Source organism: Elephantulus edwardii, unplaced genomic scaffold (assembly GCF_000299155.1).
Source record: "Elephantulus edwardii isolate Elephantulus edwardi_28Jun2011 unplaced genomic scaffold, EleEdw1.0 scaffold00082, whole genome shotgun sequence".
NCBI lineage: Eukaryota > Metazoa > Chordata > Mammalia > Macroscelidea > Macroscelididae > Elephantulus > Elephantulus edwardii.
In genome coordinates, this window is record NW_006399832.1 from 4,710,202 (window position 1) to 4,733,161 (window position 22,960).

At 37.6% G+C, this 22,960-nt stretch overlaps 1 protein-coding gene across 1 annotated transcript in view; it reads left to right on the plus strand.

Annotated features, from left to right (window-relative positions):
- JMY (junction mediating and regulatory protein, p53 cofactor) overlaps positions 1 to 22,960 on the plus strand; it is a 92,912-nt gene that overhangs the window by 49,599 nt on the left and 20,353 nt on the right. Inside the window, exons 5-8 of the mRNA XM_006889846.1 lie at positions 8,991 to 9,156; positions 10,656 to 10,843; positions 13,386 to 13,472; positions 22,493 to 22,588. Coding sequence (XP_006889908.1) covers positions 8,991 to 9,156; positions 10,656 to 10,843; positions 13,386 to 13,472; positions 22,493 to 22,588 — 537 coding nt within the window. The remainder of the gene's footprint in view (positions 1 to 8,990; positions 9,157 to 10,655; positions 10,844 to 13,385; positions 13,473 to 22,492; positions 22,589 to 22,960) is intronic.

Genomic DNA, 22,960 nt, shown 5'->3' on the forward strand with positions numbered 1-22,960 from the left:
AAAAATAATCCACCATGACCAAGTGGGATTCATAACAGGTATGCAAGGATGGTTCAACATAAGGAAAACAATCAATGTAATTCATCACATCCACAGGCATTTTAAAAATCACTTGTGATTTATTTATACACACATATATATATACATGCTTTAAAAATGTAAAAGGTAAGTTGTAATCTCTTAACTGTTAGAAAAAAAATTTTTGTTAATGTATTTAACATAATTTTATTTTCCTTCTAACTTTTAAAAAACTACTATTGTTAGAATGAAAGAAGTAGTTCAGGCTTCTTTGAAGGAAATGGCAAAAAATAAGGCCCCCGGAATAGATGGTATACCAATTGGCATATTTCAGCCAACAGATGCTGTCCTGGATGTGCTCACCAAGTTGTGCCAAGAAATCTGGAGAACAACCACTTGGCCAACTGACTTGAAGAGATCTATATTTGTTCCTATCCCCAAAAAAAGTGCCCAAACAGAGTGTGGAAACTATAGAACAATCTCACTGATTTCACATGCAAGCAAGATTTTACTGAAGATTATCCAAAAATGACTGGAACAGCACATCAGCAGAGAACTACCAGAAGTCCAAGCTGGGTTTAGAAGGGGTCGTGGTACTAGGGATATTATAGCTGATGTTAGATGGATCTTGGCTGAAAGCAGGGAATACCAGAGGAATGTCTATCTGTGTTTCATTGACTATGCAAAGGCATTTGACTGTGTGGATCATAACAAACTGTGGCTGACTCTGTGAAGAATGGGAATCCCAGAACACTTGATCATGCTAATGCGAAACCTATACTTGTACCAGGAGGCAGTCGTCAGAACAGAGCAAGGGAACATGGCTCAAAATTGAGAAAGGCATACGCCAGGGATGCATCCTATCTCCATACCTTTTCAACCTATATGCAGAACAGATTTTCCGGGAGGCTGGGCTCTATGAGGAGAAATGTGGGATCAAGATTGGTGGACAGTTTATCAACAATCTGCGTTACGCAGATCACACAACCCTGCTTGGTGAAACTGAAGAGGACCTGAAGCACCTGCTGCAGAGGGTCAAGGACTGCAGCCTCCAATATGGATTGAGGCTCAATGTCAAGAAGACAAAGATTCTCACCACTGGACCAATTGGCAGCATCAGGATGGATGGTGAAGAGATTGAGATTGTACACAGCTTTAGTTTGCTTGGCTCCACAGTCAACACTTGGCACTAGTAGCCAGGAAATTAAAAGGCACATTGCCATGGGAAAGTTTGCTGTTAGGGACCTCTCCAAAGTACTGAAGAGCAATGGTGTCTCTCTGGAGACTAAGGTACGTTTGATACAGACCATGGTCTTCACAATCACTTGTTATGCATCAGAGAGTTGGACAATGACTAGGGAGGATAGAAGGAGAATTGATGCCTTGAGCCGTGGTGCTGGAGAAGAGTATTGAGAATACCATGGACTGGTAGGAAAACAAACAGATTCATCCTGGAAAGGGTTAAACCGGGTGGCTCTCTGGAGGCAAAGATTCTGAGGCTCCGCCTAACATACTTTGGACTTGTTGTGAGGAGAGACAGGTCCTTGGAGAAGGGCATCATGCTTGGGAGGGTGGAGGGACAGCGCAGGAGGGGAAGGCCCTCTATGAGGTGGATTGATTCAGTGACTGGGATAATCGGGATGGGAATGTCAGAGACAGTGCGATTGGCACAAGACAGAGCAGAGATTAGGGCTGTTGTACATAGGGTCACTATGAGTCGCGACTCGACGGCACATGACGACTATTGTTAGAAACCCAACACAAGGTAAAATTGAAACTTGGCTTTTCTGAATCTTTTTAATACTTCAGAATCTTTTTTCAAGGATGTCAGCCCCATTTTGTGTCCTCCTGATGCATTTTTACTGCAGTATCTATTACACAAGTTAGATTGCCTCCGTGTTACTCATTTTCTGGTATTAGTAGTTGGAAGTCTAAAATACTGGTGTTTTATCGACAGTGACCTCTACATCTTCCCCACATTGGCCAGCTTTATTTTTTTAACTTAGCTGACAAATTTTTCTACTATCATACAGTAACCAAAAGAGCTGCTGAGTTTGAAGTTTAATATCAGCTAGTGGAACGGCAAAGCTAAAATGTATCAAAAGGGCTTAAGATACTCATCGGAGGGTTAATTTTCCTAGAATTATGCCATTAACATAATACTCTGTTTTTAAAGCTCCAGATGATGTCGAAATTCATCAAAGCATTTGTTAAAATTCTGTCATTCTATCAAGTTTATGCTTGCTGTGTGTATAATACATGTATTGTGCTTTTCACATATATCTGTAATGATGTACTACACCAGTTTTATTAGCATTACTTTAACTTGACCACATTACTCATGAGAAACAGGGCAAGCATAGCATTATTTAGCCCATCCCAGACAAATGGTATGCCAATAAAGAACTTGAGATAGAGTGCTACCCTGTGATTTATATTATGGAGAGATTTGTTCTTTTAAATGTGTTATATCCTCTTAGCTTATTTAAATACAAATACCTCTGTTATGAATAAATAAAACACTTAAAAATTGAAACCATAAGATGGAAAATGAAAAGGAGGGATTTTTTTTCCCCCCCCCACAAAGATGTGTTAATATATAATCTATCAGTTCTAGAATAGAATTTTCTATGAGGATGCAAGTGTTCTAGATCTACACCAGTCCAATCACTGTGTCCACCTCGTTGAGGGTATCTCCCCCCCTTCACTGACTCTTCACCTTTCCAAGCATAATGGTCTTTTCCAAGGACTGGACCCTCCTAAACAACAAGCCCAAAGAAACAGCTTGATTGCATCGTCTCTAAGTTGTATTTGTTCGCTTCTCCAGCACCACATTTGAAAGACATTGATTTTTTTCTTCTACCATCCTTAGTCACTGTCCAACTTCCATGATTGCATCGTCTCTAAGTTGTATTTGTTCGCTTCTCCAGCACCACATTTGAAAGACATTGATTTTTTTCTTCTACCATCCTTAGTCACTGTCCAACTTCCAGATACATAGCAAGTAATTGAAGAACCATGGTTTGTAACAGGCAAACTTTAAATTGACATTGTTGCTCTTTGACATGTTGGAGAGTTCACTGATAACAGCTTTTCCAAGTGCAATGTGTCATTTTATTTGTGAATCAAACTAAGATTCAGTCTTTGACATTTTCTTTCTGTTCTTTATCTAATACTGCATTGCATAATGGCCCAAGCATGAGGATTTTTGCTTTTCTTGATTTTGATATGTAATCTATATAGAAGGCTGTAGTCTTTGATCTTCGGTAGCAAGTGTTTAAAATACTCCTCACTTTTAGCAAGCAGGGTTATGCCATATGCATACTGAATTTTATTAAAGAGTCTTCCTTTGATCCTAATGCCAGATTCTTCTTCATAAAATCCAGTTTCTCAAATGTTCAGGATACACACCTTTAATGAATTTTTAAATCATTCTTTGACACCTTGCTCTTCCTAGAGAACAGCTTATTGGTCTAGATAAAAGTTTTGCATGAACACAGTTAACTAACTCAGTGTTAGCCATGATTTGTTATGATCTACACAGTCAAATGTTTTTGCATAGTCATTGAAATCCTTTAGGTATTCTCTGCTTTCAGACAAGATCCATCTCAGCAGTGTTAGATTAGCAGTATAATTCCTAGTACATCTAATTACACCCACTTCTAAGGCCAGCTTGGATTTCTTAAGTTTCTGACCATGTACAATTATACCAGTTTATTTATTCATTTGCATTTTCTTTGCATGTGATACTAATGATACTGTTTGATACTCCATTATCTGTCCGGGCACCTTTTTTGAGGGATGGGAACAAATAGAGTCTCTTCCCATCAGTTAACCAAGTAGCCGTTCTCCAGATTTCCTGATACAGCCTGGTGACACAGTAGGGATACATGTGTTTATTGAGATAAGTCACTTGGTTTTCCATCAGTTCCTGGGTGGAATACCAATTAACAATTTTTTTGCTAATGCCTTCAGTGTAGCTTCAGCTTGCTCCTTCATCACCACTGGTTCTAGGTTATATGCTAATTTCTGAAATGGTTCTGTATTTGGCAGTTATTCTTGCATATTCTTTTATTTTTAAGAAAATAAATTTTTGTTTAATTGCATAGTATAACTCATATATATTGTGTCTGGTGCATGTGCATTAGGTTTTAGTCAACCTTGCATTGGCATTACTTTTCATTCATGCACATTGTGTTTTATGCAATCATGAATATATATTGTGTTTTATATAGTTATTATTGATCTATGCCTATTAGTACACATCTCTTCAAGGCTCCAGTGAATCCTAGTCCTTCACTCCCCCATCCCCCCACTAACTTCTGTGATCCTAGTGGTTTCCTCCCTTCCCCCTTTGCCTTTTAAATGCTTAGACACATCTTGCTCGGTTATCTACCTTTTCAGTAATGATCTTACGCAGTATTTATCCTTATGAGACTAAGTTAGTTTACACAGCATAATGTTTTCTAGTCTCTCCCATTTTAAATAGTGTTTTAGAATTGTTGTTCCCTAATGCTGCATAATATTCCATTTTGTGACTATTCCACAATTTTCTCAATTTGTTCGTTTGTTGATGAGCATGTGGGCTATTTCCATTTTCTAGGTATTGTGAATAACACTGCTGTGAATATCTCTGTATCTATAACCTGTATCGACCAACCATCAGTCTGGTTCAACTTATCAAATTTAATTCAGCTAATAGCGACCTTCCATTAAGTTCCAAGGTTCTAGATCTTTATGGGGAGGAAATTGCCCATCTTTCTCTGGAAGAGGTACTAGTTCAATAGAATGGATATTTTGGTACCAGCCCCTGTAATTACAAAATGCACCACCAGTCCAGTCTGTGTTCTGTAATGTTGTCCCTTATCATGTGCTTAATAATATGCTGCCGTTAGAGTTCCATTACAGCTTCTTACTGCCTTTGAGTCTGATGATTCATAGCTACCCGGTGACCAGTGGCTCTGCGCTAACATCACCATTTTCAACACAACTGCCCTCATTGCCACTATCACTGTGTTAGTCTATCTCATCCAGGGTCTTCCTTTATTATGCTGACATTTCTACTTTCCAAGCATGTTGTTGGATGCTGTCAAGTCGAACTCATAGTGAGCTGATATACAGTAGATCAACACCTTGCCCAATTCTGTACCATCTTCATAAAATCTGCTGTCCTTAATCTGTACTACTTAATTTGGTGGAGTCACTGTGTCAAGTCTATCTCCTTGTGAGTCTTAGAGGCTATATCTGACAGTGTTGCTCTATTATCTATAAAGCTTTGAAGGATGTATTATTTCAGGTGTAGATGGCCAGTCTGGAAGCTGGACTGAACCATGGATAGCCATGTGAAAATTGCTTTGTATTTGAAATACCCATGGCATAGCTTCCAGCCTCACAACAGCTAGCAAGCCATCACTTTATACCAAACTGACAGACAGGTGTTATTGTTACTGTTGTTAAATGCCATCTAGTCATAGGTGATTCATAGAGACCCTGTGAATGAAAAACCTGGGCATTTGTATAACTCTCATCATTTCTCCAGGTTCATAGGGTTTCCGGAGGCAAGCTATTTTGGAAGTGGATGCCACTCCTGCTTCCAAGCTTGTTTTAATCAGGAAACTCCACCATACACTGTCCAGTAGTAGATGATAAACTCTAGATGCTGTTAATATTTTATAGTAAAACCGTAAAAAAAAAATATATATATATATATTTGCTTAAATTATATGAAATGAATTGGGACTATGCATGTCTCTGATTGCCTCAGAACATGGGACAACATTTATCCCCAGATGATCATTGGGTTAGTTTTTTACTTCAGAGTTTCCATTTCACAACATACTTGTAATTTTTTATTCCACTTCTATTACTCTTATTTGGACATCTTTTATTGGTGGAAACTAAATTTATACCCAGGTTTTTTAGCACAATATCTCATGTTCTTTTTCCTTTTTCTACATTAAAAGACTCTTCTTGACTGAAAGTTTATCCTTAGTCTACACATATACACGTAAAAACTAAGGTCATCATGCCAAACATGAAAAAATGTGCGCAATCACCAGTGTATTTTAAAATTCATGTATTTAATGCTGTCAACCACAATTCATAGTGATTCTGTGAACAGCAGATCTGAACTACACCCTGTCCTGCGTGTGCACCACGACCAGGATCCCCACCGTGCTCATTCTCATTGTTGCGGATGCTATGCTGTGTCAGTCCATCTCATTGAGGATCTTCCTTTCTTCACCTAACCCTCTAGCTTTTCCAGCATGACGTCTTTTTCCTCCTAACAACATACCCAGAGTATGTGAGACAAACTTTTACCCTCGGCTCCAAAGAATACCCTGGTTGCACTTCTTCCAGTTGAGATTAATTAATTTATTTTTTCCCCCAATCCATGGAGTTATCTGTTATTTAAAGGCATTGATTCTTCTGTTCAACTTTCAGATGCATAGAAAAGAATTGAAAATGGTTTAGGTTAGACACATATTAGTCTTTAAACTTTACTCCTTGCTAATTAGCACTTTGAGGATGTCCTTGGTGGATCATGTTTTTTTATTTCTTGATTGTACCTTCCATGGGTGTTAATTGTGGATCCAAGTAATACGAAACTGTTGGCAACTTCTGTCTTTCCTCTTTCCTAGCATGAATTTATTGTGAAAGCATATGGAATATATAATGTCATTTCTTAATTAAGTGTATTAGAAAAGCTTTTTCCTTTTTTTAGTAGAAAGCGCACTCTAGTAGAAATTGCGAGAATTAGATCTGGATAATAACCTTTTTTTAGGGGGAGGCTGGTTTTCAGTATCTGAATAAGTATGAAAGCTGGCCAGAGTAAAATTCCAGACCTTCAGTGCTATGTGTTAGTCACTTTCTGCTCTTTCTTATTCTCAAGGGAACACTTAGTCCACATCTAACAAAGATATCTTCACTGTATCACCTTCCCAGTGTTACACATATCTGCTCTCCACTACTTCATTATTCTGGGAATCCACTCTGGATTTCCATTCCGTTAATTCTGTGTGTGGCATTCTGCTGAGTTAGGTTCTACAAAAATCAGTCTGAAAATCCTGAATCTTAGCAGTGTGTTGTGCTTTGTTCTCTAGCATTTAAGATTTAATAGATCACTCATTATGCATCTTCTTATGGTAAAGGTTTGTCTTTCTTTCAACCCAGCACTGGCAAAGTTCCTTCTGGGCTCTATTGCTCATGGAACCAGAAAATTGAGGATGAAATCACAGCTTGTACGAGAATGCTTACTTCTTTCCTCAGTGTGGTATTTGATATTGACAATACTCTGATACCACTGTGCGTCTCATGTGTTTTTAGGTACATAGCCCTGAGCAAGGATTAGTACTATTTGCTCTACTTGCCCATTAACTTGACAGGGACCTGGGTACAAAAGCTGTGAACCCTTCTCTATCCTGAGCCAATCTCATCATCTCCGACAGACTTAATACCATTTCTCAAGCCACTGAGTCAATCCATTTGGTCTGGGGTCTTCCTCTCTTGTGCTGTCTCTCCACCCTTCCAACCGTAGTACCCTTCTTCAAGGACTGGTCCCTCCTGGCCACGTACCTAAATTATATAAGACGGAGCTTCAAAACCCCTGCCTCCAGGGAACAGCTTGCTTACACCCTCTCAAGGACATAACATCAAGATAATTAACAGGGGCTTTTAACTTCTCTTCCTCCAGTAAATGGGATTTGCTAGGAAATACAGGTGAAGAGAATACTAAAGAAAGATTGAGCACATCTTAAACATAGCAGGTTAATGCTCACATCCAGCTGGACAGAGCTAAAGTTGGGAAAATGGAATAGCCTGAACAGTGTTGTTGGTAATTGATTATAGATGAAGTGTTCTACACAAAGATTATAAATAACTCAATTATGATTTGCCTCATAAAACTTACTATATGCAGTGGCCACAGAGAGTGCAGGTATCAGAGGATGATATATCCTAGATAAGAGCCCAGAATTATATAAAATGTGTTTCTTATCACTTAAGTTGAAAATACAAATTCCAGGGAACACTCTTAGAGTCTTACTTAATGACAAAGGACAGAGAGCAGCAAAATTTCATTTTGCGAACGTTTCCTTCCCCAAGCCACTGTAATTAAAATGGCTTTGAGTTTGTTCAAGTATGATTGTCACTAACGAAATATTTCCTAATGCAGAACCAAGGGTTTACAATTTACATACTAGTTTTGTTAAAATTTGAGATTATTGAAAGGAAAATCTATTCCAGTCATCGAGGGGAAGACACTGTCTGGATATCTCGGATATAAAAAAAAAGTTTCAGTTTTGTTTGGAACTTAGTTCTTTTATGTGCCTAATACATTCCACTAACATCAGTAAAACAGATGGGATTGCACAGTAGCAGTTAGAGAATTCATTTGTTCAAGCGTCCCTGGGCTATGCCAGGACTGTCAGTCAAGTGCCTCCTTGCTATGTGAATGGCTCAGGTGGAGCCTCACATGTGAGTTCATAGGAATTTTTTCTTTTCCTCCCTGTTCTACCTTACCCTTTTGTGCACCCTGAGACACGACTCTAGGATTACCATGATGGCTTTGCCAAAGGTCTACTGGAGCTTCAGATTTTAATCCTGTAAACTGCCAGGGTGCTGTCATACTGACTTTACACAGATGGTGATCTTAAACTACCCAACAATTGATGAGTAACTGAGCACTTAACCATTGCACCATAGGGTTGCTATCAGAATCAACTAGAAGGGACACAACCAGATAACATAGATAAACTTTTAAAAACCCTGTTTTTTACTTAGTTGTTTTCCAAAGCCTTGTGATTTCACTATTACTGCTTTCTTATCTCATTTTTAAAATCTTGCTTTCTTGCATAACAGTTTCTTTGAATAGTATATGTAATATCCTGCCCTATTAGTATTCATTTCTGGTCATCATCTGATTTTTTTTTCTTGTTCCCACCAGTTAGGAATGCTTTTCTTTTTCAATGCAGATGCAGAGCTTGCAGGGTGGTACAGAAGCCATAGCCAGATTAGATCAGTTAGAAGCTGATTATTACGACCTACAACTTCAGTTGTATGAAGTACAGTTTGAAATCTTGAAGTGTGAAGAGTTACTATTGACAGCCCAATTGGAAAGCATCAAAAGACTTGTATCAGGTATGATGTATGTGTGTGTGTTAATAATTTATTATTATTTTTTAATGAAAATTGATAGAGACTTCAGATTTCCATTCATTCATTGTTGCACTTTTCTCCCTGCCCACCCTATCCCCACCCCCCAGTTTGTTTTTCTCTTAGAAAAGTTCTTTGTTATACAGTCCCTCCCCCCTCAAGTCCACTCCACTACTCAGACTTTGATCTGGACTCCTGTCATGACGAAATGCTTAATCATATATTCCTTTTTTAAAAAAAAAAAAAAGAAAATTTATTTTATTATTTTCTGTGTGTTTACCATCAAATCAGATCTGACTGGTCCAGGAGGAGACTGCCGCTCCCTCTCCAGCAGAACATCTGGTGGATTTGAACCGTGTACGTCTGAGATTGCAGTGCACGTTCTTGCCACCAGAGCTCCCTTCATCTATCTCTTTGAAATAGTTCTCTCCCTCATCTGTTTCAATGCAGTATACATAATTTATCCCATCTTTCTCAGTTCCGTTTTACAACAGAATTTACAAATACTGTTTTACAACAGTATTTGTCTTTTTGTGACTGAGATATTTCACTCAGCATAATGTCCTCCAGGGTCACTCATTTTGTATAATATTTCATGAGTTCCTTGTTTTTCAATGCAGCATAGTATTCCATTGTGTGACCAGAGCTGCTCTCTCCATTTGTTTGTTAATAGGCACTTAGGTTGTTTCCAACTCTTTGCTATTATGAACAAAGCCACGATAAACATGGGTGTGCTTATATCTGCTTGGGTGGCAGTTATGGTTTCTTTGGAGTATATTCCCAGTAGTGGGATTGCTGGATCAAATGGTATTACTATTTGCAACTTTTTGAGAAAGCACCATCAGCCGTCCATAGTGGTTGTACCATTTTACACTCCCACCAACAGTGAATAAGGGTTCCAGTTTCTCCACAACCTTGCCAGCATTTGTTGTTTGCTGTTGTTAAATTTTGCTATTCTTTCTGGGGTGAGATGATATAGTTGTTTTGATGTGTTTTCAACTACGTAAGTTAATGGAAAAAAAATAAGACACAAATATAGAAAATTTATATTGACCTTGGTTGCTTTTCTCTATTGAGGAGGCTAAAACACAACAAACTCTTGACATATAAAAGGAATTTTATGTTGAAAAATGTTCTGAAATAAGACGAGTTTGTCAGTAGGTTGTAGCAATGGTAACACTGCTATTTTTGGTTACCTTTGGAAGATAACTTGCTTTGTAAAAGTTTCTTCAGCCAGAATCTAGATTTTTAAAAAACAGATTTATTTGGGCTCTCTTTTTATTTATTGAACATTTAGTATGTGTAAGACTCTTTGTATATTCTCTGCACACAAATCACTCTGTGAGATGAATGTCAGTATTTTACATGTGTGAAAGAAGGAATCAGGTGTAAGGTTCAAGAAGTATGGCTTGGCTTGTGGTTCTAGAGTTCTTTCTGTTTTTATCACCCCCACACCGTACCCATTGTGTTCTTTTCTGTAACAGAAAAAAGAGATGAAGTGGTGTACTATGACACTTATGAAAGTATGGAGGCCATGCTAGAAAAGGAGGAGATGGCAGCATCTGTGCTTTTGCAGAGGGAAGAGCTGCAGAAACTTCAGCAGAAAGCTCGCCAGTTGGAAGCAAGACGTGGACGGGTTTCAGCTAAGAAAGCCTACCTCAGAAATAAAAAGGTGTGTGAAGTTAAGCATTTCTTGGATGTATAATCTTTCTTTTTTTTTATTACTACTATACTACTTTATTTAATGTATAACCTTATTTTTTTTATTTGAAATTTTAAAATGTTTATTCATATGGCTACCTGTAGTGGGTAATTTTGTAAAAATGTAATTTTTCTTCCCACTTGTCATTAGACATTTTTTCTTTCTAGGCCAGACATTACTTTCATAGTTTCCTCCCCTAGCCATTGTCAGTCCACGTGGAATTGGAACCTAGTATTGGCTGAGTTATTAGGCTTTGACTAAACCAGTAACTGGTCTGCTTTAAGCTCTCATGTCTTAACCTGTAAGTAAGATTGTGACTTGAAACATCAGTCTTCACCAAATTCTAGGGTTTCTACTTTCCCTTCCACAAAGAACTAAAAGACCTTTGTATCTTCAAATAGCTCTCACACAAGCAAGAACTCATGCAGTCATTTTTCCCCACAGTAGGTCAAGAATATAGGGCCTACTTTATTGACCCATATAAAATACTGGACATTCTAGCTTTTCCTTATTTTATGAAGCAGAATTCTTAAATTTTTAGCTTTTACTTACACCATGGTTTGCCTAATATTGTATATTTTCTAATGCATCCTGTTTTATGTTTCTTGTACCAGCCAAGAAAACATGATGATGATAATACGAGCACGTCCCTGACACTGTAACAGAGGGTGATAGATGGAAATGGAATATAAACTAGAACTGATTTTTTTAGGAACATTAGAAGGAAACGCTTTCATGTACTACTTTTAGTTGTGTAATGCAACACCTTAGAACCTAGAGTTGGGGAACTTTTTGAATGCTTTTTGAGAATGGTGTACAATTCACACTTGTAATTACTCACTTTAACTCAGCAGTGTAGCAGGCACATTGCTAGACTTTTCATCCTGCCCCCCTCTATCTTGTAAAGAAGGCATACAAAGTAAACTGATGGCTGTTAGACCACTTAGGGACAGAGCAAGAGAAGGGAGTAAGGAAAGCTGCCTTTGTGGTGATGCTTGAGTTTTAAATATATGGATAAAATTGCTGAATTGATGGATGGTAGGCTATTTCCATGAAGAAGTATGTTTAGCAAATGCCTTGTTAAGGTATTTTATGTGGTAGAGGTTGGGTTGTAGGAACTTTTGTATGCTGTACTAATAAGCCTAGACTTTATACTGAAAAGTAGTATAAGTTTGTTGAAAACATTTAAGCAACATGGAAATATGAGCAGTGTTGCATTTTAGAAAGTATGGCAACCTACAGAATAGGTTAGATTAGGAAAAAGGCAGATTTGTGTTTGAAATGTAATTGTTCCAAAATAGCTCATTGATTTTTTTTTTAACTTAACAATACTTCAATGGAGGTACACTGACTAAAATGAAAAAATCCAGAGGAAAGTGCATATATGGGTTACAAGTATTAGCAAGTGGTTTCTGAGGTATCTAAATGGAAATAAGAATTCTTGTAATATACATGGATAAGATAGTGCTAAGAGGAGATACTGAGTAAATTGTCCCCATAGTGACAAGGATATAGGAGTTAGGCATACTACTCAGAAAGCAAAGCTTAACAAAATAGTCTTGGCAGACGCATGAGAAAACAATGTAAGAGGTATAAGTTAGGACACTGAGCAGCTTTTAGGCAATATAAGAAGAGGCCCTTAAGAAAGAAACCTGGGGGACATTTAAAGTTGTGGGCAGAGGAGGGGGAGGAATGTGAAAGAGTGACTGGAGTTAACAGAGGTAGAAGAGAAGGCATATGTTTCCACAAAGGAGTTTTGTCCATTTTCAGGTGTTCCAGAGGAATGAGGGAAATGGGAAGTGAGGGAGTTCCATAACATTCCTTCTCTGAGTTCACTGGGAACCTTATTTTGGGTGTATATTGGGGAGAGTGCAGAATTCTTGAGTAGGTAGGATGATAGAAAGGAACTGCACACATACTTGGTGCTTGGTAAGGAAGAATGAGCCTTGTGGTCTAGTTTTGCAAAGCTGTGTACCTTTGTAGCAGTATTAAAAGCCTGGCTTAGACTAGCCTCTTACCTTATTAGTGCCAATTTAATTGGTTTTGTTATAATGCATAAAGAGATTTACAGTCATCTTATGCAGAAGTGAAAGATCACCTTTGAAATTATCTGAGGACATACTCTTCCACCCACCATGTTCCACACCTGAAAAAGAAACTATAGTAAGAGTTCTGGTGGTGGCCTAGAGGTAAGGAGCTATGTGGTTTGAATCCACCAGCTGTTCTGCCTGAGGTAGATGAGCAGTCTTGTGCTGTGTGATATACAGCCTTTGAAAACCCACTGGAAGGTCAGCTATGAGTCAGTTCCAACTTGATAGCAATGACGTGAAAGAAGCTAAAAGTGAGTTTAATGGAAAAGTCTTAAAAGATCTAATTCTACCATTTTAATAGTTCAAAGAGCTACCAGAGGCAGAGTTACTTTGCTATATGTGTGTATGCTAAGATGAAAATGTCAAAAGTTTAGAGTCTTAAAAGTTTACTTATGAAAGCACATTTTTATGTGTGTTTACAGGAAATTTGTATTGCAAAACACAATGAAAAATTCCATCAACGCCTTCAGAGTGAAGATGAATATAGAACTCATCACACAATACAACTAGTAAGTATGGACTCTTGAAGATTGGACATAAAATATATAGCAAAGAAGAAAAGTCTTACAAATGGATGATGTTAACTTTCTTAAAGCTTAATCTTCGATGCCCAATGTTGATGCACCCCATCATGCATTAACTAAGACTGCCCTTTACTTTTGATTTTAAAATACACAAAAGTTACCAGACTAACATAAACTCTGGTTTTTCTTTCTCCTAAAAGCTGGAAGTGTCTGCATTAATTAATTAATGCACTTTTATTTTTCATTTAAAATTTTCATGGGTCAAAATGACTTTGCAGGGATAGACAAGGCACCCGCTTAATAATTAAATAAAAAAGAATGTATCCTAATGTCAGTCTAGTTTGTAACCAAGATGTCATGCTTAGAATTTTTCTTTTTTATGAAAATTTTGAGCTTTTGGTAAAAGGCTGATATTTTGGTGACTAAAGTGACTCACTTTTAAGAATGATTATCAAATCCTTTTCTAAAGAGTCTTATGGGGAAAAGAACAGTAAAAATAAGGAAATTTGTCATGGACCTTTAACATTTCTTTAACCATCCAGCAGGTTTTCACAGGCTGTAAATCACACAGAAGAGATTGCCCATCTTTACACATACAGCAGCTGGTGGATTTAACCATGTGCCTTTGGGTTGGCAGCACAGCTCCTTACCCACTAAACTACCATAGCTCCCCAGACTAATGCAGAGAATTGTTTCCAAAGCTGATTTTAAACTACTTTTATCAGGATCTCTTCAATAAATGTTATAGATCCTATGATCTCTGAATGTTACCGTAATTGTTTGAGAAGTTTTCTGTGGAAACTTATTAATTACATACGTAAAACTAAGAAAATGTATTTTCAAATTTAATAGTAAACTCTCAAAACAAAAATAATTTAGTTAATGAGAACATGGAGGTTATTTGTGTGTTACTACTACTTAGCCCAGAAACAAATTAGATCAGAGAAAGTCAGGAAACAAGTTTATTTTCTTCATTTAAAAATATGTTATTGTTTATATAGCATGCTCATAATGTAAGGATTTCATTTCAGGAAAATACTTCTAAACAAATAAGACAAGTTAGAGGGTTTTTTTTAATTGCCTCCTATTTCTGCATTCTAAATGTACCAAGCCCAGTAATTGTCCTCATTTTCTGAAAACATAATTTTTATTAGAAACTTACCAATTAGCATCATACTCTTAACAGCTTCTTCACTTTCAAGAGCAGGATTCCAAGTTTCTGCTGACATGGATTTTTCCCCCTTTCCTATGTTTTCTAGGGGGTTGTTTTGTTTTCTTTTCAAATGACCTTTTGCTTTCTTCGTTGATGGTACCATCTCACAATTTGACCTTTGGCCTCTAGGCTTTGTTCTGACTTAGAATACTGAACTTCTCCTCCTTTTCTTTCCACAGATGTAGTTAATTTGATTCCCTTGTATTCTTGTGAGGAGATTCATCTGTATAACAGTTAATGTTGTTTAACAAAAGGTATTTACAGTGAGTAAGTCATAAGTTGTACACAATTCTATGCTAATACCTTAGGCCTCATTTTTCCTATGAATATTCCATGTTTTCTGCAACCAGTTCTCCTACTTTGTTCTCAGCTTTTACATTCTACTCACTAGTTGTTATTAATGTTTTTTGGTTGCATTTTTTAAGACTGTGAAGCTGATGGAAATCCCCAATTTCTTTACCTTTAGCCAAAGCTGTTGTGGGGTTTATTGGAGCAATCATCATTTTACCAGATCTAAATCTTGCCCTATCCTGCACCATCTCATATGCTTGAGCCCATTGTTACAGTCATAAAATAAGACTCAATCAAGTATTGGTGGCACTGAAGGATGAAATCCAAACTGCGTTGGACAGATTAGCAAAAAACAAAACTATAGCATTTAATGCGTAAAATGCAGCTTTCAACATGTTTATTAATCTATACCAAGAAATGAAGATGACAACTACCTAGCCAACTGACTGGAAGGTATCTGTATTTTTTCTTTTTGTTTGTTTGTTTAAATTTAATTACTTTTCTGGACTGCCAGGAGAACAAACAGGTCTGTCCTGTAGAGGGTGAAAGCAGGCTTCTCCCTCAAGGAAAGGATTTTGAGGCTCTGTCTCACATGCTTTGGACATCTGGCCAGAAGGAACATTATGCTTGGAAGAGTGGAGGGACAACATAGGAGAGAGGAAGACCCAGGATGAGATGGATTGACTCAGTGACTGGAGAAATGAAATTAGGTCTGTTGAGATGACAAGATTTGCTCAGGATGGGGCAGGTTTCAGAGCTAATGTACATAGGGTTACAATGAGTTTCAGGCAATACTGTGGCACACAACAACATGATTATTTGACTATGTGGATTAAAATATATTGTAGATACCATTAACAGAGAATTCAGAACACTTCATTGTTCTCATGTATAAACCATCTGGAAGAATATGTCATAGTTGGATCTTTTCTCCATACCTATTCAGTCTATAGAAAAACTCATCAACATTTGTGTGATATGCAGATAACTAAACTTGTTAAGTGAAAATATAGAGCATTTAAAGCATCTACTGAAGGAGATCAAAGACTACAGCCCTCTGTATGGGTTACACTTTAACATAAAATATACAGAAATCTTTCCAACTGGACCAGTAAGCAACATCTTGCTAAATGGAAAAATTATTGCAGTTGCCGAATAATTCGTTTTACTAAGATCCACAATCAACAACTAGGGAAGCATCAGTGAGAAAAATCAAATGACATGTTAAAATTGGCAAATCTCATGTCAGGGATCTCTTTAAATAATTTAGCCAAAGTACTTTTCACTTGCTTTATGTACATGTGAAAGTTGGGCAGTGGAAAAAAGGAATCAGAAAAGAGTTGATGCTTTGAATTGTGGTATTTGTGAAAAATATTGAATATAGTATGAATAACAAAAAAAAACCAGCTCAAAACATGTGCCTTCAAGAATGTATATTCAGAGTGTTCCTTATATACAGGGATGATGAAACTTCATCTCATGTATTTTGAGCATGTTGTCAGAAGAGTGGTCTTAAAAATAGACATCATTCTTGGAAAAGTGAAGAATTCACAAATGAAAGGAAGACCATTAAGGAGATGCCTAAAACAATGGATTTGAGCACAGTAGAGAGTGTCAAGACAGCATAGGAATGAACTGGGTTCATTCTGTAGATGAATATACATACCCATGTAAGTAGCACCTAGTTCAGTAAACAGAAGGTCAGTATAAAGTGCTCCATTTCCATGCACACTCAGTCATTTTATGTCCTGGAATTGTGAACCTTTCTAATGTTATTTTCCTCAATAAAACACTAATACTTCTGAATAAAAAAAAAAAATTCATTCACTCCTGTAGTGACTCTACAGGCTTTAGAAAGATTCTTTTTCCCTTGAGTGTCATGTATTTTGATATGGGAAGGCACAAGATCATTCTCAATTACTGATAGTTACCAGATGCTTATTGATGTTTTTGTAGTCCCTTCCTTTTGTTAATGTAGTTGGAAAAGTTACCCATTCCTGCTGTGTGAATAGAAAGGTATGGAGTAAGGATGAGGAGGTGAATATACTCTTCCTCATTATGTCCTTGAACCATTGTGAGCCTTCTAAAGATGAGCGTCCACATGGAATCTTAACATCTGTTTCTAATGCAGAGCTCAAGTCACAGCTTCTCTTTACTTTCCCCATTAAGATTGTATAAAAAAAAATTGTATCGTAAATTTTCTGGTATCTAGGACTAATATTGAGCAATACCACATTTTGTATCTACTGTAAAATTATTTTTGAGAACTCTTAAAACCTTCCCTTAGGACACTCTAGAGACAAATGATATTTTTAACCTTCTATAAGAGGAAGAAGTGAGAAAGTAAGCATCTTAGCTCATTTCCAAATCCCTTTGTACAAATATGAAGGGCTAATCTACATCCAGAGAATCCAACCACTTCACCAAGAGACAGAAAATAGAGATTGTTTCATCTGTCTAGATGACAGACCAATTGATTATACTGGCAGTGTTAGAAGTTTTTTTCTCATCTGCCAACTATAGATCAGTTACACATCTTTTAGCCATGCTCTCAAATAAAAAATCACTACTATTATTTTCCAAGAGTTAATTGTAGATCCAAGTAAGATGTAGTTATTGAGTGTTTCAATCTTTTCTCCATCCATCATGGAGTAATATCATAGTGGTAAGAATCTCTTTCTTCTTTACATGGAGATGCAATTCATATTGAAGGCTGTGTCCTTTGATCTTCTGCAACAAGTGCTTCAAGTTGTCCTCATTTTAGCAAGCAAGGTTGTGTCAATCTTCTTAACATGGGTTATTGATGTCTCCCTCATTGATTATATTTAAGCAGACTTGATGCTTAACATCAGTAATCTTAACACAGCTTATCTGTTTTGAGCTTATTTGATTTATCCCAGAGGTCATTAAATGTCTGTATAAGAGAATGTTTTCAGGAATCTTTCATGGTTGCTGTAGTTTCAGAATTCTAACATGTTTTGATACTGTTTTGGGTTGTGGGTTTTTAAAACATAACTTTCAGAGTAATTAGGCAAACAGCAAATGCTGACGAGGTTGTGGAGAAATTGGACACCTCATTCACTATTATTGGGCCTGTAAAATGGTACAATGACTATGGGAAACAGTATGGTACATTTTCAAAAAGTTGGAAATATAAACACCATTTGACCTAGCAATTCCACTGCTAGGAAAACACCCTAAAAATACCAGAGCTGAGCCTACCAAACAGATTTGTACACGTCCATGTGTATTGCTGTGTTAGTCACAAAAGCAAAGAGCTGGAAGCAACCCAAGTGCCCATAAACAAATGAGTGGATAGAAAGACAATGGTATATTCACATGATGGAATACTACACCTCACTGAAAAAGAAGGAAATCACAAAATAGACAACATAGTGACCCTAGTGGACATGATGCTGAGTGACATATCTTAGTCCCACTAGGACAAATACTGCATAATGCCACTGTTATGACTAACATGGAGGTTGGGGGGAAACTAAGAAAAGAGGGAATAAATGCATTACATTGAGATAGATGAAGCAAAGAACTTTTTAAAAGGAATATATTACTACTCATTATTTGTCCATAGCATAGTAGACTAGGGTGAGAGGGGAAGGGAGGAAGAAAAATTATGCAACAGTGAATTTTTTTTTTTTTAAGTAAAGTAGGGATAGGGAGGAAAATGTGCAAAAAAGGAGAACGAAAAGCCAACTTTTCTGTTAGCTTTCATTTAAAATTCCAGGTATAAAAAGAAAAGGGAGGGCCAAAGAGTAATTTGGGACTTCTGGTGGCAGGACGAACTAGTCAGTCCAGCACCTTTTCCCTGTTCTGTCGTAATTCCAAAGGATAGGGAAGCCCATTCACAGTAATTCTAGTTCCCTGAAAATCTGAGAGCTGGACAGTGAATAAGGATGACAGAAAAAGAATTGATGCCTTTGACCTGTGGTGTTGGAGAAGAATACTGACTATCCCATCAGCTGCCAGAACAAACTTATATGTCTTAGGGAAAGTGCACCCAAAGTTCTCTTTGTAGGCAAAGATGACAAAACTTTGTCTCACATACTTTGGGCCTTCTATTAGGAGGGGCTATTCCTTGGAAAGAGACCTCAGGTTTGGAAAAGTAGAGAATCATCAAATGAGGGGAAGACCCTCAAAGAGATAGATTGACACAGTGACTGCAGCAATGGGTTCAAGTATGTCAGAGATGATGTGGGTGGCACAGGATAGGAGTCTTCAGTTCTCTAGTTCATAGGGTCACCAGGAGTCGTACTGATTGGATATAGTACCTGAAAACAACATTGAGAGTGAAGTCAGACATAAAGGAGGGTGAAGGCACGAGTAATAATCAGTTAAGCAGAAAATTGCAGCAGTTCCATGAACCCAAATGCCAACAGCCACCAGAAGACTGAACTCAGGATCCAAGAGAGGAAAAAGATCTTAAGGACCTACAGCAGTGGACAGCAGCATGGGGAGAACAATAACTCATCCCTCTGCTGCTTGCAGATGACCAGCGAGTAAGCCACCTTTCACTGAAAGGGTGGGACATTCTTCGACCCCAGGCATGGCCCTTCCCCTTAAGCGAGCAGACCAATGCCATCTTGAGGGCAAGAGGGTAGGAATTGGAGTTTGACTATTCTGACAGATATTACAACCCTACATCCAAAGTTAAACCCACTTGGAACTGCCACACCTGCCAGCACCTTTGCATTTAATCCTGTGTATTTGGTACACAACAGACACTGGCTGGTTGGCTTGGCTGAGGAACACCTGGGAAAAGCCTAGGCCACATCTACCCCAGACCCACTCCTGCAGCTACCTAACAGCCTTGAGCAATTGTGACTTGTGGCCATGCCAGGGATCACAGAAAATTTGAAAGTACAGTATTCAGGGATTGACTGAGTGGCAGTCTTCAGAACACGGCATGGTTTAAAATCTGAAAAGGGTGTACACCAGGAATGTATCCTATCTCCATATCTTTTCAATCTGTATGTGGAACAAATCGTCCAGGAGGCTGGACTCTGTGAGGAGAAATGCAGCATCAGGATTGGAGGAATACTCATCAATAACCTGCATTATGCAGATGACACAACCTTGCTTGATGAAACTGAGGAGGACCTAAAACAATTGGTGCAGAGGTTCAAAGACTCAAGACTTAAATATGAATTGAAGCTCAACATGGAGAAAACAAAGATTCTCAACACTGCAGATTGGCAGCATCATGATGGACAGTGGAGAGATTGAGATTGCTTTAATTTGCTTGGCTCCACAATCAGTACTCTTGGAATCAGCAGCCAGGAAATCAAAAGATGAACTGCACTGGGAAAGGCTGCTGTGAGGGACATCTCACAATGATGTCAGTCTAAAGACTAAGGTGCACCTGATCAAGACCATGGTCTTCACAGTTATGTGCTATGCATCAGAAAGCTGCACAGTGACTTGGAGTGATATAAGGAGAATTGATGCTTTTGAACTGTGGTGCTGGAGAAGAGTATTGAATATACCATGGACTGCCAGGAGAACAAACAGGTTTGTCTTAGCCTAGCAAAACCAGGCTTCTCCTTGAAGGCAAAGATTTTGAAGCTCCGTCTGAGGTACTTTGGACATGTCCTTGGAGAGGACATGCTTAGGAAGGTGAAGGGACAATGCAGGAGAAGACCCTTGATAGATTGACTCAGTGACTGGAGTAAAAGGAGTAGATGTGTCAGAGATGGTGAGGTTGGCTCAGGATACAGCAAGGTTCAGAGCTATTATACATAGGTTCACTGTGAGTCTAAGGTGACCCGACAGCACATAACAACGATATCTTTTACAGTGAAGATTGAAGTCTTCCCTTGAATCAGATTTTCTTTCCTAATACTTTTGAATACTTTCTCCAAACCATGTTTAGTATTTAAATCTTTGAACTAGCTAATTATTGTTCAGGTTCTTTTCCATTTCATAGTTAGGGCTGTGATTTGTAAGTCCCATATATGTATCTAGTTCTCGCTTCTTGTTTTCATCTTAGAATGTTTTTGTGCATGTCAGCTTGGAACCAACTCATAGCTGAACCTCTTCAGAGAAGTTTTAGAGGCAATAAGTCTCATGGGAGGAGATTGCCATCTTTCTCCTGTGGAGCAGCTGGTGGATTTGAACTGTGTGCCTTTCGCAGCTCTTTACCACTACGCCTCCAGAGCTCTCTGTCTTTGTATGGTAGCAGAAAAAAGCTGGAGCCCTCCAACATTTTCTGAACATTCTGCCCTCTCGGTAGCAGGGCAGAGATAATATTCCTGTGTTGTCCCTCCTCCGTTTTGAGCTACACCTGTCCTGTATCCTAGAATGCGGTCTTTGCTGGAACATTCTTAGCTTCCTTTATGGACTGCTCTTGTGCTCAGTTTTATCACTGATAAACACAAATGGGGATTTTCACGGCGGTGACATTTGTTTTTCAGTATTTTATGTCAGAAGCTTAAACATAGGTCTGATATCACTTCATTTATAAATTTCATTGAATTTAGCAGGGATTTCCCCTAGGTTGGGGTTGGTATTATTTATTGTGTTTGAAGATGGGATTTTCTTCTTTAATTTTCATTCTTTATGGTTTTAATTGGTGTCAAGGAAAAAGAAAAGCATTAAAACGCTGTTAATCCCAGTATCTTTTATTTGAAGATTCCTGCTCACACAAGCATTCATTAAAATAATTTCTGAAAGTAATTAAGAGCTGAGAAATTAGAATATTACTGCCATAGAAAGGTCCATTTATATAAATGTATTTAGTAACTTATGCCTCTCTCTTACTTTGAGTATAAATGAACTAATTTCTGTTTATACCCTAAATTACTGATTAATTTTAGTATATGGTACCGTTTTGCATCTATATAGTATAAATTATGTTGTTAAAGAACTTTTTTCCTCAAAAATAATTAGCCCATCATGCATGTTTAATGTCCTGTTTTCTTTCTCCTTAGGTCACCTTATCCATCTTTTTTTCCACATTTTTAGGGAGTGAAAGAGCAGTTGGAGACTTCTTTATCATTTTTTCCCCTAGGTTTTTTCATAACTATTCAAGGAAAATGCAGTAGTAACTCATTTAAATCATATTATCCAAGGAAAAAGCTAGTTTGAAAGAGGAGATAACATAATAGACAAATTGGGATAGGACAGTTAGAAGTGTGGGAGAGAGACAGGTTATTTATATACTGGATGAAGGCCACCCTCGTCTCCATGTGAAATTATCTGGGTTCATGGACAGTTCAACCCTAACCTCTTTATCCCAAAGATAAAATACTTTTCCATTCAAAGAAGTTTTCATTTTATGTTATACCATCTTAAATTGAACCAGAAGAGGGAACTGGTATTATTTTCAGTAGGATCAGTGAATTTAAAACTCTTTCCTGCTATAAAACATTTTGTTTAATATAGTTGGTTGATATGTTACTGATGCCTTCATCCTTTCCCCCCCCATTATTAATGGTAATAATAAATAAAATATGTCATAATGGGATTATTACTAATTTTTTACCAGAAGAGAGAAAAATTACATGATGAAGAAGAAAGAAAAAGTGCCTGGGTTAGCCAAGAAAGACAGAAAACACTAGATAGACTTCGAACATTTAAACAGGTAATAAAAGCATGGTCAATTTTTCTCTTGGTGGTGTGGTTTTTTCGGGTTTTTTTCACATACTCACACAGTTTTTTTTTTGGGGGGGATGGTTTTTGGTGTTGTGATTTTTGTTTGTTTTTTTAAATTTTTATTCATGTGTGTGTGGTGTACCGTCAAATCTGATCTGACTGGTACAGGAGGAGATTGTCCCTCCTTCTCCAGCAGAACATCTGGTGGATTCAAACCGCATACCTCTGGGATTACAGTGCACCTTCTTGCCACTCCGTACTTTTCATTGCTTTTTAAATAGAATTATCATTTTAATTTTAGTGCTGATGTAAGAAAAATACCAATAATGAGTGGTTTTAATAAATGACTTATTTTCTCATA